This window comes from Mus musculus, chromosome 2 (genome assembly GCF_000001635.26).
Source record: "Mus musculus strain C57BL/6J chromosome 2, GRCm38.p6 C57BL/6J".
Classification (NCBI taxonomy): Eukaryota; Metazoa; Chordata; class Mammalia; order Rodentia; family Muridae; genus Mus; species Mus musculus.
In genome coordinates this window covers 153859350-153874007 of record NC_000068.7, presented here as the reverse complement: position 1 = coordinate 153874007, position 14658 = coordinate 153859350, and the positions used below count along the sequence as shown (strand labels likewise).

The 14658-nt window shown below is 45.6% G+C and overlaps 1 protein-coding gene across 9 annotated transcripts in view; it reads left to right on the top strand.

The window, feature by feature from the left end:
* The first annotated feature begins 2642 nt into the window (after positions 1-2642).
* Sun5 (Sad1 and UNC84 domain containing 5) overlaps positions 2643-14658 on the top strand; it is a 15178-nt gene continuing 3162 nt past the window's right edge. The window contains exons 1-10 of one of the 9 annotated variants that reach the window (NM_001305048.1): positions 2924-3083; positions 4538-4593; positions 4750-4824; positions 5723-5789; positions 6437-6498; positions 7057-7106; positions 8004-8038; positions 8596-8704; positions 12501-12579; positions 13306-13421. In NM_001305048.1, the coding sequence (NP_001291977.1) occupies positions 3010-3083; positions 4538-4593; positions 4750-4824; positions 5723-5789; positions 6437-6498; positions 7057-7106; positions 8004-8038; positions 8596-8704; positions 12501-12579; positions 13306-13421 (723 nt within the window). In that variant the 5' untranslated portion in view covers positions 2924-3009. Of the gene's footprint in view, positions 2736-2898; positions 3084-4537; positions 4594-4749; positions 4825-5722; positions 5790-6436; positions 6499-7056; positions 7107-7570; positions 7729-8003; positions 8039-8595; positions 8705-12500; positions 12580-13279; positions 13422-14658 lie in introns of those variants that run through there. The other 8 variants (XR_003953737.1, XM_030252189.1, XM_006500372.2 and 5 more) reach the window with 8 other exon arrangements.

Sequence of the window (14658 nt, the reverse complement as noted above, 5' to 3'; positions counted from 1 at the left end):
AAGATGCACCATTATATATGCACACACATAAGTCATAGGATGCACCATTACATATGCACACACATAAGTCATAGGATGCACCATTACATATGCATACACATAAGTCATAGGATGCACCATTACATATGCATACACATAAGTCATAGGATGCACCATTACATATACACACACATAAGTCATAGGATGCACCATTACATATGCACACACATAAGGTTGTAAGATGCACCATTATATATGCACACACATAAGTCATAGGATTCGCCATTACATATGCACACACATAAGGTTGTAAGATGCACCATTATATATGCACACACATAAGTCATAGGATGCACCATTACATATACACACACATAAGGTTGTAAGATGCACCATTATATATGCACACACATAAGTCATAGAATGCACCATTACATATGCACACACATAAGTCATAGGATGCGCCGTTACATATGCACACACATAAGGTCATAGGGACTGGTATAAGAGAGAAATGGATGTCTGAGGGTATGTAGGTGGCATGGCACAGTGACATCTTGGTTAATGATGTCACTTCATTGGCACAGGCATGAAGAGTTCTGTGGACAGGTATGTTGGGCTATTGAGTGAAAGGGACTGTGAGTCTAGGATGGCTATTTGAGGTTCCTGTGTGTATGCGACTTCAATGGACTGCTTTCTGGGGTAGAGAGATCATGCACATGAACACACGTGTGTACACGTATGCACAAGAGACAATGGCCTGGCTGCAGGAGCTCCCTCTCTCTCAGTGATTCACCTCAGACGCAGACACAAGTGATCTGGGGGTATGTTCTCCTACTCTAGAACCCCATATAACTCCTGATGACCACACCAGCCCAAATACCAGGCTTGGAGCCCAGACTAACCTGGAACTGGTACCGGAGAGGTCTGATACCTATGAAGCTAATGGGTTGCAGACACCATCAAGTGTTCCTGGAATAGCCCTGCCTCCGAGCCAGTGCCCCTGAGCCAAATCTCAGAGGCAGAAATAATGAGGCATCCAAGGTTGCTAAACCCCACTCTCAGCATCGGTTTGCCCACCATCATCCAAGACCAGGACCTTTTGCACACTCATCACACACAGTGAAGAGACATACAAATATTGACCGATGCCACTCTCTCAGTGTTTGCTTTCAACATGAATACTTCCTGTTCTTCAACGCTTCCGGCACAAGGGACACTTGGGTAACATCCAGGTGAAACAAAGGAAGAGACTTCACCAGGACCTTCTCCAGAACCTGCAGCCTCCTGGCAGCAACGGCAAGCCCGATGGGCCAAGCACTTCCTATATGCAAGGTACTCTGCCGACAGCCCCAAGAGAGGAGTCTTCCGCTCAACCCCGTGCCCTGAGCTGGAACATGGTGAATGCTAAATAACGTTGAGTCAATGAACTATTTATTAGAAAGCCTTGTAAGAATTAGTATCAGGATTTGAGTTTCCCCTTCACTGAGCCTTTTCGGGGGCCGCAATGACAAATCACCACACACTTAGAAATTCAAAGACTCATCAGCTTTCTTTTTTTTTTTTTAATATAGGGTCTCATTATAGCACAGGCTAACCTCCAATTTGCTATGTAGACAGGGATAACCTTGAACTTCGGATCATCCTGCCTCCACATCTAACACGCTCTGGGAGTACAGGTACACGGCCCGTTTGTTGAGCACTGGGAAGTAGAACCCAGGGCTTCATGGATGCTAAGCAAGCAGCCTATTAACTGAACTATGCAGTTCTGGAGGTCAGAAGTTTAAACAAGTCTTACTAGGAGAGAGAGAGGTGTTGGTGTTGGCAGAGCTGTTGTCCTATGCTAAGACTTCAGGAGAGGGCAGTTTCTTGGTCTTCTGACTCCTGGCCCCTCCTCCATCCTCAACCAGCAGGTTTCTTATTCTGACTTGTCACCTATGAGGACCCTGGGAGAGTCCTCGGCCTGCTGGGTAATCTAGGTTATTCTCCCTATCTCAAGGTCATCTGACCACACCATTCCATCTGCTAGCTCCAGCTTCCCTACACCGTTCAACTTAACAGATCCTTCTGGTCAGGTTTTATTGAGCAGGCCATCATGGGGACCTGGGATGCCATATCCCATAGATCCTCAGCCATGGCCATCAGGGAGTAAAAGTGAATTATCAGCTTCAGGCAAGGATAAGTGGGGGTGAGTGGGGTGTTAGAATCTAACCAGACATTTCCATTTATGGTGCTTTCTTTTTAACCCTAGTAAAAAGGTGGGACTTTATTAAAACAAGAGCATAAAGAATGTTTTTTCATGTAATGTGAACACCAGCCAGTGAGTTCAAGCCCAGGAAGCCTAAGGCAGCAAAGAGTCTTAGGAGCAAGGAGTGTGGCTTGATTGTTGGCACCTCCTTTCTTGCCCAGCCTCTGGCCCTCCCTGGCTTACAGCTTCACCTTCCCATTTTCCAAATGAAAAGTAAGTCACAATGGCATCCTCTGAGGGAGGGTTGGGGTGCTTTGAATATTCTTGACCCAGGGAATGGCACTATTAGGAGGTGTGCACTTGTTAGAGTAGGTGTGGCCTTGTTGGAGGAAGTGTGTCACTGTGGGGGTGGGCTTTAAGACCCTCCTCCTAGCCACATGGGAGTCAGCCAGTCTTCTCCTGTCTGCCTTTGGATGAAGGTGTAGAACTCTCAGCTCCTCCAGCACCATGCATGCCTGGATGCTGCCATGCTCCTGCCTTGATGTCAATGGACTGAACTTCTGATCCTGTAAGCCAGCCTTTACTAAATGTTGTCTTTATCAGAGTTTCCCTGGTCATGGCGTTTCTTCACAGCAATGGAACCCTAACTGAGACAAAGTTTCAGGAGACTTGGGATCCATCCAAGTACTCTATGAGGTCACAGAGCTGACAGTTCCATCTGACCCAGTAAATTCCATGTCACCTTCCAGGGAATACTCAATGGTGGTGGCGGCAGTGGCAGCCACTTCCTCCTCATTGACTCCCATAGACCTCCATCCTTGGCCCTTTATAAAAGGAAATCAATGCCCCGGACGAGGAACATCGGGGCCTTGTGTACCCTACCTGAAGACACAACTCACAGTGGCAGGCCTAGGAGGTGAGGCCAGCTCCTGCCTTTCCCAGCCCATACAGAGTTCCTTGGGGAAAAGCCAGCCTTGTCAACTGTCTTACAGAAGTAACTGCTGAGGACAGAGGCTCAAAGTAGCTTTCTCTAGGTCTCCTGGGCAATGGTAGAGCACAAAGCAGTTATCATTTTAGCATGTATTTACTGTGTGTCTACTGTGTGCTGTAGCCTGTACAGTGATCTGAGAGTGCAGTATTGCATCAGCCCCTCCTGCTCACGGTCCCACTGTACCTCAGGCTAGTGTTGGGAAGAAGGAAACATATCTGTACCCTCCTTTTCAAGAGCCATCCAGTCGCAGGCAACAGGGATTCCCATTTGAAATGATACCTTTTTTCCAAATAACAGTCCATGGGGAAAGAAGGAATTTCTTTAAAACCTGAGCATTTTAGTTCATCCTTTTATATAGTTGTCTCATCCCTAGTGTTTAAGTTGGCCTATGATTGTTTTATCGGGTGCAATGTGGTACCACGTTACCACACTGAGAGACTTACATGTGAGATGGTGCGGTCAGAGTAAGGAGCAGGTCTTTGTGTTGGAAAGTTACAAACTCCTCTATTCTGGTTATTTTGAGGTTCACTGATTACCCTCACATGCCACATAGGCCTCAGAAATGCATGAATCTTATATTTGTGGAAAGTTGATACTCTGTTAGCATAGCTGGGCACAATGTGAGACTGTTCTATCGCTATAACAAAGCACCTGTGATAATCAGCTTACAAAGAGAAAAGGTTTGGAAGTTCTAGGCCATAATCAAGGACCTAGTGTTTGTTTGTTTGGCTGGTTGGTTGTTTTTTTGTGACAATATGACATGGCAAAAGTATGGAGAGAAGAGCGATCACTTCATGATCCAAGAAGCAAAGAGAGAAGGGGGGAAAGACAGGAAACCCACAATCCCTTTCCAGGATATGCACCCAATGACCTAAAGGACTTCCTACTAGGCCTCACATCTTAAAGGCCTAACTCCAGAAACCACCACTCTGGAAACCAATTCTTTAACCCATCTGGAAACATCTAGTATTCAAAATACAACAGCTAGATGTGTTGATTTCTTAGTAAAAACACACATAGAGAATCAAATTTTAAAATGTTTAGTGATTGTTAACTTACAAAATGAAGAATATTTGTATCTCCCTAACCAAGCGGGCCCGAGAGAGTTCTCTGGTGTTTCCGAAATCCCAAGCTCCTGCTATGCTGTGCTCTTCTTTCTTGTCAAAAGGTTAACCTTAGGTGTAGTGTCATGGAGAACCATGACTGTCTGGGGAGGAGGAGAGTAGGAATGGCCGCCTATGGGCCTCATTTCAGCCAAATAAAAAAAATTTATTTGAGGTCAGCCAGACCTTGTCTGTCCCTGGTTCTCAGTCTGGAATGTGGTGGCACCACAAATTGTGTACGATGTAAAATATGACTGTGAACCTTGTCATCCTCAGGGGCGTCCAAAGAAGCTATATCAGCAGAATGGCAGAGCCAGCCCCGGCAAACATGAGTGAGCAAGGACAGAGTCCTGGGGCTTCACTAGGACCTGGTGTGAGAAGCTCAGGGTAGAGCAGCAAAGACCCATACACCAAGCCCGGGGGCCCCAGGTCTCTGCAAGCCCATGTCCTGAGGCTGGCAGAGACCTTGTGATCTGTGTTCTCTGCAGATGACCCCCTTCTGTTGCCTCTCCGCATGAACACCCCAGGCCTCAGCCTAGTCCAGATCCTACTGGGATATATGTGTATGTATATATGGAGTAACTTGACTACCAGGGGACAGGGAACAGGTAGCAGCTTCAAACCAGGCTCTTCTAGAACTTAGGCTGCCCTGGATGGCAGTGTATTCAAGGAGCTACAGGCTTCCCCACCAAATCCAAGTAGGGCCTCCCTAGAGGAGGAAGTAAAAGGAGAGCTTGCTGCTATAAGAGGAACAGTCCCCAGGGCCTTCTCTACTTTGACTCCATTTCCCACCCACCCATCCATCCATCATCCGTCCATCACCCACCCACTCACCCATCCATCCATCATCTGTCCATTACCCACCCACCCATCCACGCATCATCCGTCCATTACCCACCCATTCATCCATCCATCCATCCTCTGTCTATCCACTCAACCACTGAGACACTCATCGCTTCCCCTGTATTTTCATCTGTTCCTATAGACAATCAACTCTCTGTTAACCCATCAGTCCCCTGGTCTCCATTTTACTATCTACCAATCTTCCAAACTGCACACCTACCCTCTTCTCCATTCTCCTCTCTCCCATGCACACACCTATCATCTACCCTGAACCCTCACTTCCTAACTTAACTTAACCATGCTCCACACTCCAGAGATGAGCTCTACAAGGACACAGCCCTCTCCAGGCTCCCAGTGTCCAGGGATGACATTAACACACACCATCTTTTGTGCTACCTAGTATGCCAGGCTTTATTAACTGCCATCTTCAAAAGAGGCATGAACTCATAGGCCATAAACTTCTGGTGGTTTACATGAGCTGAGCCAGGGGCTATCCTGGGTTCAACCACCAAACCGAGATAGTCAAGGTATCCCCCAGGCCCAGGACAGACAATGAGTGCTCACCATGGGACCCGAATGAGAGTGCACCTCCTTGCTGCCCTCCTGTCTCCCCTTCAGCCTGGCTCACCTACCTAGCCTGCTTCCTGAGGACTCAGACCCAGCAAGTTTTCCTTAACACCTGCAGGTAAACAGGGGAGAGGGAAGGGTAGGGGCAGTGACAGTGTCTTCATTAGTTGCTCTCTCCGTACTAGTCAGACCAGATGAGTCATTCTCAACCTGGCTTTTGCTACATTCCCCATCCCAGACTCGCTGTAGCTCTCCATTGCTCAACTCCCCAGCATGAACCTTGGCCTGCCATTCTCTTCCTAGATGCCTTCCTTCTGTGGACCCACAGGGCCTGCAAGTCTCGGTCCTCGAACACCCCTACCCAGGTTCCCATGTGGTTCCTTCATAGTGTTCTTCCTGTCCAGAATGACTTCACCCCGTATCCACTTGTCTCCCTGAGCTTGCTTTGTCTACATAATCTCTCTTCTGAGATGTTCACCTCATTTATCTAGTTAAACTTTACATTTTAAATATCTCTTTCATGGCTCCTCTGGGAGCCTTGCCTCCCTTCACAACCATCATGGGCTTCCAGCCAGGCTAAGATTGCAGGTTGAGGTGAGTGAGTCTGGAGGCCCTAGAAGGAGGGAGCATTAGAGCTGAAGGACAAGTTCAATAAAGGATGGGAACTGAAAGAGACAAAGCACAAATAGACAGAACAATGGAGCAAGGACAGGGAACCTGCCAGATGCTTCCGCTGACCCTGACCATGGCCATTCTGCTTCTCAGATGCAAGTTGTTCTGCCAGAAAGTCATGGAAAAGATGGGCCTTCTGGTCCTCTGTGTTTTTGGTGAGTCTCCAAGGGCCCTGCTTAGGTGAAGGTGTCAGGCTTGGGCCCACCGTAGGAGAGGGGGTCCAGGGCTCTAGCACAGTCATGTCTTTATGCTGCCAGTTACCCCACCTGTCTTGAGAGGGCTGCCCTGCAGCTTAAGAGAAATGAACATTTAGTTGCAGAGGCCAAGAAATGCTTTGAAAACTTTTTAAAATTAAAAACAACAAATATGTTTTAAAGGCTTTAAATAATAGACTCAAGCCAGCCTAGAGCTCATAAAAATGCAGATAAGACCCACCCTGACTTCTCTTTGCCCACTAGGCAACAAGGCTGAAATACAAGGTGGAAGGTGGTGTGTGTTATTTAACTTGTGTGACACACATCTCACAAAGGACATCATTTGAGCACAATGCAGATATTACACTATTCCTATCTTAGCGTCAAGGACACTGAGCTATGCAGAGATTAAGTAACTTCTCCCAAAATTACACAAGCATAACCTAGATGCCTCAATTCCTGACCCCAAGCTTTCAACCTTTGACTTAAGTGGGTCATTCTTACTTTTGTGACCCACAGGCTTCTGGATGTTTTCCATGCACTTACCATCAAAAGTGGAAGTCTGGCAGGTGAGTGTAAGCCCCTCCAGGACCCATGGCTGACTGATCTACCTAAACCAATTAATATCCCCACTGCAATTTCTCTTACTCTCACCAAATCTGGATGATAGTTCGTTCTTGACTCATCCCAGATCCAAATAGCTACCTTTGCCACTCTAACCACCAGGAACCCCTCTCTAAAGGACTACACATAGTCATCTGACCACCATCAAATGGCTATCTGTCTATCACTATCTGTCACTCAGCCCAGCAGTGGCCCATCTCCTTTCTCTAGAGCCCCACCTAAAATAAGGCTGTAAGGAACCACACTGCTCTCTCTACTCTCTCTGCTTTAGTGAGTCAGAGGGCTTTGTTTTCTGGTGAAAAAAGAAAGAAAAGAGTCAGAACTCCTGATGGAGAGAATCACAGAGACCTACAGAGAATGAGGGTCTGAGGGACCTCTCTCTCTCTCTCTCTCTCTCTCTCTCTCCAAGAGAGATCACAACCTCCAGGCACTCCGAAGCAAAGGATGTCACATTTGCCTCTCTCCTCTGTTATCTGTTACCATGAGCATCTCCCCAACTGTACTGGTAACCCCTAAAGAGAGCAGATGGAGCTGATTCATACAAGCAACAGCCATTTCAGGGAAATGGTACAGGGAACTGCCATTATCAGTGATGGGTGGCTGGTTACCAGGTGGGAGTGTGATAGAGGAAGAATGGATAGGGGGATGGATGGATGGATGGAAGAATAATGAGGGTAAAGCTTCAAATTTGTGTAGCTGATGAGTGGATGGATGAGAGAGTAAAAATGAAGGTGGATGAATGGATGAATTTACTGCTATGATAGACCACAGAGATGAAGCTCTCACCAAGCTCAGGTTAGACCACTTGACAAAGATCTCTCCTTTCTTCAATTCTTCATTAGGATGACAGCATAAATGGTCCATTGCAGAGCCTGAGGTAAGAGAAAAGTACTTAGTACTATTTTCCTCTAAAAAGCTCAGCTATAGTTGGAATCTGGGGTGTATCCTTAGCCAACAATATGAGCACAATATTCAGACCAGTCTAGACTTAAATCCTAACTCCTGTGAATTGTATGTGACTGAACTTAAGCAAGTCACCCCTTTTTCTGGACCTTTGACTCCTCATTTGTGAGATGAGGCATAGCTTTCATGTTGTTCTGGGTAAACAGAAATGTTTTAAAATGTGAAACATCTTAAATAGTTCCTGGCTCACAATCGGTGCTCAGTAAATGGTTTCTGGAAAGAAATATTAACTAACAATCTGTTACCTGGTGACAGTGTTCTTGCTTAGACAAAAATTATTCATGAATATTTTAGAAAGATTGAGCTGGACTTACAAATATTCCAAGCAAAAAGAAGAAAATGAATAATGTTTTAGGAATAAGAAACTGAGGTTTGTGAGTGGTAGACCCAGGAGAGGGAAGGTTTTAAAGGTTGTTCAAAAAGGTACCAACATCATAAAACAGTCAGGTCTTGTTTTACCTCCTTAATAAGGATGTACCAGGAGAAGGTACGACATCACACTGGGGAAATCCAGGACCTACGAGGTAGCATGAACCAGCTCATTGCCAAACTCCAGAAGATGGAAGCCATATCTGATGAGGTAAGTTTCTGCCGTTAGACCCTTTACCATTCAATGTCTTTGTTGATAAACTGTTTTTTATATCCCAAGTTATCTGCTTCCTTGGTTTCATCCCTCATTTTGATGGAGTGTACCCCCCCATGAATAACTTCATGCAAAAGAGTAAAAGAAGAGAGTTATGTGTGTGTGTGTGTGTGAGAGAGAGAGAGAGAGAGAGAGAGAGAGAGAGAGAGAGAGCTTGTGTGTGTTTTTAAATATCCTTATTCTATCCTTTTACCTGATTGATAGTTTTGCTAGGTATAGAACTTTAGAAAGGAAAATTTCTCCTGAAAATTCTGAAGGAAGACCATCATTATATTCTTTTATTGTTACTATTGAAAATTGCACCATTCTTAACCTTCACCATTTGGGTCTAATCTGGTGTTTGTTTTTTGGCCTTATTTTTACTCTAGAAACACCTATAAATTTTTTTGTGTATTCAGTATAATCTGCCTGGGGGGCACTTTTATCGAATATATTCATTGGTATTTTTCAATAACTTCTTAAAAATCTTAGCTTTTATCTCTTAAAATATTTTTCTGATCCATAAATTCTTTTCTCTCTTATATTATGATTGTATCTGTGCTAGACTGTTAGAGTAGCTTCCAAATGCTTCCCACAGGATTCATCTGTGGTTGTTTTCATTCTTTATCTCTATGACCTGAGTTTTGACAGTTTCTTCTTAACTTTCTTGAGACACATTTGTAATAGTATTCTGTAAATAAAATCAACCATTCATCTTATATATTGGATATGAATTCTAAATATATATTATATATAGAATTTTAAATATATAATATATATCATTTAAAATATATAATATGTATTATATATTTATAATTCATATTCATTAGATTTTCATTTCATAGATGTAATTTTACCATCAACTCATCATTTGTCTGTTTTCTACCTTTTCCTTTATTTAAGATATTAACCATAGTTATTTTTAAAATCTTTGTCAGCTAACTTCAATATATGGATCATCTATGGTATTCTGTTTCTGTTTTTCATTTTCTCATTTGTTATCTTGCTGCTTAATGTCTAGTAATTTTAAGTGTTTTCTCAACATGATATAAAGGAACTCTATTTACCTCACATAATTGCAATTATCAGTCAGGAAATCCCCTTTGCTTTGCAGGAGAGATGAGGTAAAAGTGCCGCTTCTTTCTTGGTACTAAGCTGGTTTATAAAGACCTAGATTGACATATTTTATAAGACTTATTTAAAAGCTTTTATCTTATTTGGATTTGTATCGATTCATCTTCGAAAACTTGCCAAATATCTTAATGGAAAATCCTAACCATGCATTTGAGGGCTCTTAAGACTTCACTTTATCTTCTAGTCCCACGTGAATATAAAATCCCTGACCTGGGTGGTACCTTCCTTACCAGGGCATCTCTGTCTTCCTAGACTCCCTGCTGCTGCTCTTCAGTCTTACAGCTTCATACATCAGCCTGGGGATTCTGACCCCACCATACTTTACCTAGACTCCAAGACCCTCCTTTAAAATCAGGGTGAAAACCTCTGCGATTCTGTAACTTTTGCATTCTGAGTATTTACAAATCAACATGGATGGATGGTGCCAGGGTCTGCTGCTAGCTCAGGAAGAAGCCAGGCCTCCTTGGACCTTGTGGCTATTGTGGCTATTGTGACCTCTGAATGCTTAAGTGGCTGGACATAAAAACCAATCTTGGTAAACACTTTTTTACACAATCCTTTGTGATCAGGGTATAAATCTTTAAAATAAATCTACTCTTTCATACCCTTGTACCTGTTGTGGTGAGGTCTAGCCAGTTCTTAAGATATCATTAAGACATCATTCCTTGTCCTGATGGAAGGTACTGGATTTTTTAAATGGTCATAACCTGAAATCTAGAGCTACCCTTTCCCACAACTTTAAGTATGCTCTTTTTCTGGCCAAATCAAATATTTCTACTCTGCTCTCTGTTCCCAAATCTTCCTGCAAGCCTAGCTAAAAAGCAGCCAGCAATGGTTATGCCATTGCTTAAATATTGTATTTTCTTAGATCTTTCTCCAAATAGATAAACTATCCCATCACAGTTAAACTCAGCCTTCCATAAAATGGGGGCGGGGGAGGGGGAGATAGACACATGCTTTACCAGAATGCAAAATGAATGTCCCTGGTCCAAATCCTGATAGAGTCTTTGTCCCATTTGAAAGCTCAGGAGTCTGGCCAGTTTCTTGTCTTCAATATTACTAAGTTCCACCTCTGCTATACGCCTTAAAGCATTCTAGGGTTCCTCTAGCCCACATTGCCAAACTCTTCCAAATCCCTCCCACAAACCAATTCCAAAGGTTTACAAACCATATGGTCAGGTTTAGCCACAACAACAACCTCATTCTTCTGGTACCAATTTTCTGTGTTTATTTTATTGTCATTGTAGACTGAATACATATTGTGACAACTTAAAGGGGAGGATTATTATTTTGGACTCAGGGTTTCAGGGGACTCTGCTTGCTTGGTCCAGGGTGCTTAGATAAAGCACCATGCCAGCTAGAGTCCATGGAGAGCCATGGCTGACAGAAAGCAGAGCAAAGCAGCAGCAGGAGAAGCCAGAGCGAAATATAGTGCCCAAGGATTCACCTGAAAATATAGTGCCCAAGAACCCACCTGAAAATATAGTGCCCAAGGACCCACCCCAGGGACTTATTTATTCACACTAGACCCAACTCCTACAGTTTCTAGAACTTCCAAAAAATAGTGTCACCTGCTTAGGGACCATGTTTTCATCATGTGAGCCTGTGGGGGCACTTCGTGTTCAAACTATCATCACCATCACTCAGAGCACCCCCAGATGGCCTGTCACCTAACCTGACTTTCTCACGTGTTAACTTTATGAGAGAGATCCCAGAGATACAAGCAACATTGTAAGCCCTTAGGACTCAGTCACAAAGCACCTTTTCTGCCCTAGTCCAGTTTGATGTGTGGGGGTTCTTTTATACACACACACACACACACACACACACACACACACACACACACACTTACTTCTCTGAGAAGATATCAGAGTCAGATTTTAAAAATAGAGCTTTGAAGAGCAGACCCTATTGCAGCTGTTACGGAAACAAAACTGGCCTCCACTGCAGCTGTCTAAAAGGAACTGCTAGCCTTGGCTGACCAAGCGCTGGCTGTGCACAGCGCTTTCTTTGTAGTCTTCCTATACCCAGCCAGGAGAGTGTTCAGGGGCCCAGAACCTGCAAGCTGCTGGCTCTGCCTCTCACAGCTGGGTGGGCTCTGAAGCTTTATTCTTATGTGCCAGGACTATTCTTACTTTGAAAGTGGAGTGACAATTGCCCAATCACTCTGGGAAGCCATAGAGGATGATGAGAGAACATGATGGACTGAGAACAGTTCTGCACATAGTAGGGCCTCATACCATTCTCTAATCCCTTAAAAGAATTCCACAGTCATGGCTGCAGACAAGATTTTTGCCCCATCCTACAGACTTAGGAAATGTAAACTCAAAGACACCACATTGCCCAAGACCCACAGCAGTAAAGGTCCACCTTCTTCCATCATCCTGCCCGTAACCTTGCTAAGCCTCCGGGACCTCTACAGGACATCTTGTAATATAAACTTGAAAGCTCACAACAGTCCCAAAGGGCAGAGGTAACTTTGTGTCTCAGGGCTATCTCACAGTACTGCAACTGTGTCATCCTATTTGGGGCCATCTACAGCTTCTGAAGGTGGCAGAGGTGTTCAAAAACCACCTGTCATTTATCAATGATGCATGGCCTGTGTTTTCTGCCTTCTCAGCAAAAAATGGCCCAGAAAATAATGAAGATGATTCAAGGTGATTACATTGAAAAGCCAGACTTTGCCCTGAAGTCCATAGGTATGTGACCCATCTTCCCCATTGGCCCACCACAGACCTATCTCAGAAACTCTTCCTAAGACCCACACACTGTTGCTATTGTGAAGTGCAGCTTTGGAACTGACCACTGCTCCCACCTGGCTTCCTGATGCAGTTCCTCTTCTCTGATGGAGTCTGGGTGGGTGGAGGGGCAACAGGAACTCATAGCAGTCAGAAATCGGCTTCAGGAGGGACAGAGGAGGTGGCTAGGGAGGAGGAGACCCCACTCCCTGGGAGGCATTTGGGTTGAGACCTAATGAGGAAGGAAGGATGTTCAGGCCAGGAGGACGATGTGTAAGTTGCCCATGGGGTGGGGCTAAAAGCATCTTGGGATGCTTGAGAGGGAATGGAGCCCAACCAGGCAAAACCAGTTGACCCAGGCACCTCAGACCTCAATGAGATGTGAGATCAGAGGGAAGGACGCCTCTGCAGAAACACCATTTTTCAAGCCAGCCCCCACCCTGTGGACCCTGCACATACATGCAGCTGTTCCCAGCATATCAGTCTGGTATTTGGGGAAAAAACAATACGTTAGTTTCCTGGCACACAGCCTGGACGAGCTGCTCTGACACTACTTACTACAATGTCCATTCCATTGCCCAGAGTGGCAACTGAGCTCCAAAGACAGCAGAGAGTCAGCCCAAGCAGGTGGGTGCCCTCAGAACTTGTCTCCCTCCATCAGAGGCTGAGACATCCCCCTCCATACAGGGGCCAGCATCGACTTCGAGCACACGTCAGCCACGTATAACCACGACAAGGCTCGCTCCTACTGGAACTGGATCCGACTGTGGAACTACGCGCAGCCCCCGGATGTGATCCTTGAGGCAGGGGCAGGGCAGAGGGCAAGGGACAGTAGGAGGTGGCCAGAAGAGGGCTAGGAACAGGAGCTGGCAGTGGAGGTGGGGCAGGATAGAAGCTAGCAGCAAGAGAGAGGGATGGGCCAAGGTCAAGGTGGGGAGCAGTGGACAGGATGAAAGCTGACAGAGAGGACGGATAAGATTGGAGAACAAGAGCCATGAGGAGGGCTCTGGCAGGAGAAGGCCATAGTAACCCCACCCAACTGTGGCCCTTTGGGGTCTGGAAACCCTCAGGCAACCTTGGGGTGGGGCTTGATATACTTCCTTTGCAAAGGAGGACACCATGCCAAGAAGCCAGATCACTTGAGCATGCAATACTTGGCAGAGCCAGCATTCAAACATTCACCCCTCTGCAATCCTGCCTTACAGATGGGGAAACTGAAGCCCAGAGAGGTTAACAAGACTGTCCATGCCCCCAAAGCAGCTACAAACCATTAAGATCCCATCCTAGCTACAGCCACAGACCATCTGTCAATGGGTCCTATCCTCAAGGAACTCCTGGGTCCGTCTAGGACAGTGGCCTCCCGGGAGTGGGAAAGCCACCTATTGGGGTGAACAAGGACAAGCAAGGTCTACTGGGCAATGAGTTGGCACTGAGGTCCTGGGACTGGAAAAAGGAATCACAGAATATAAAGATCACTGGCCAAGGAAACAGGTGCTACAGCCCAGGCAATAGAGGAGTCAAATCTGACTGCAAACGACTGGCTGCAGTCAGGTCTGAGGGAAAGAAAGCCTTTGCCAGGCTTCTGTGTCTGCAAGTGTGGCCAGCTGGCTCCAGCTTCTCATGCCAACAGCCCTACCTGACTTTCCCCAGGTTAGCATGCTTTCCCCCAGCTAATAGCTTTTCCCAGACCCTGCAGGAGGCACTGGCCCCCTGCCCTCCACCCAACTGCTAGCCTAGCATCGCAGCTCCAGATCAGGACAAGGCATACTGTGTCTTCAAGGAGCCCAACATCTACTGGATGAATAGCTTCTCTGTGTGCTGTGGAGCCATCCTCTTTCCATCCTGGGCTTCTGTTTCTCGTTTTATGGGTCAGGTCATGGTTGTTAGCAGCAAGCCAGTTGCAGGGCCAAGTTACCAAGTTACACTTAGAGCTCGGCACAATCCAAGGCCAGCTACTCCCCTGCTCTGTGCCTCAGTTTCCTCCTCTGTAAATGGAAGGCACATCCAAGTCTAGGACTCGGGGTGACAGTGAAAGCAGGT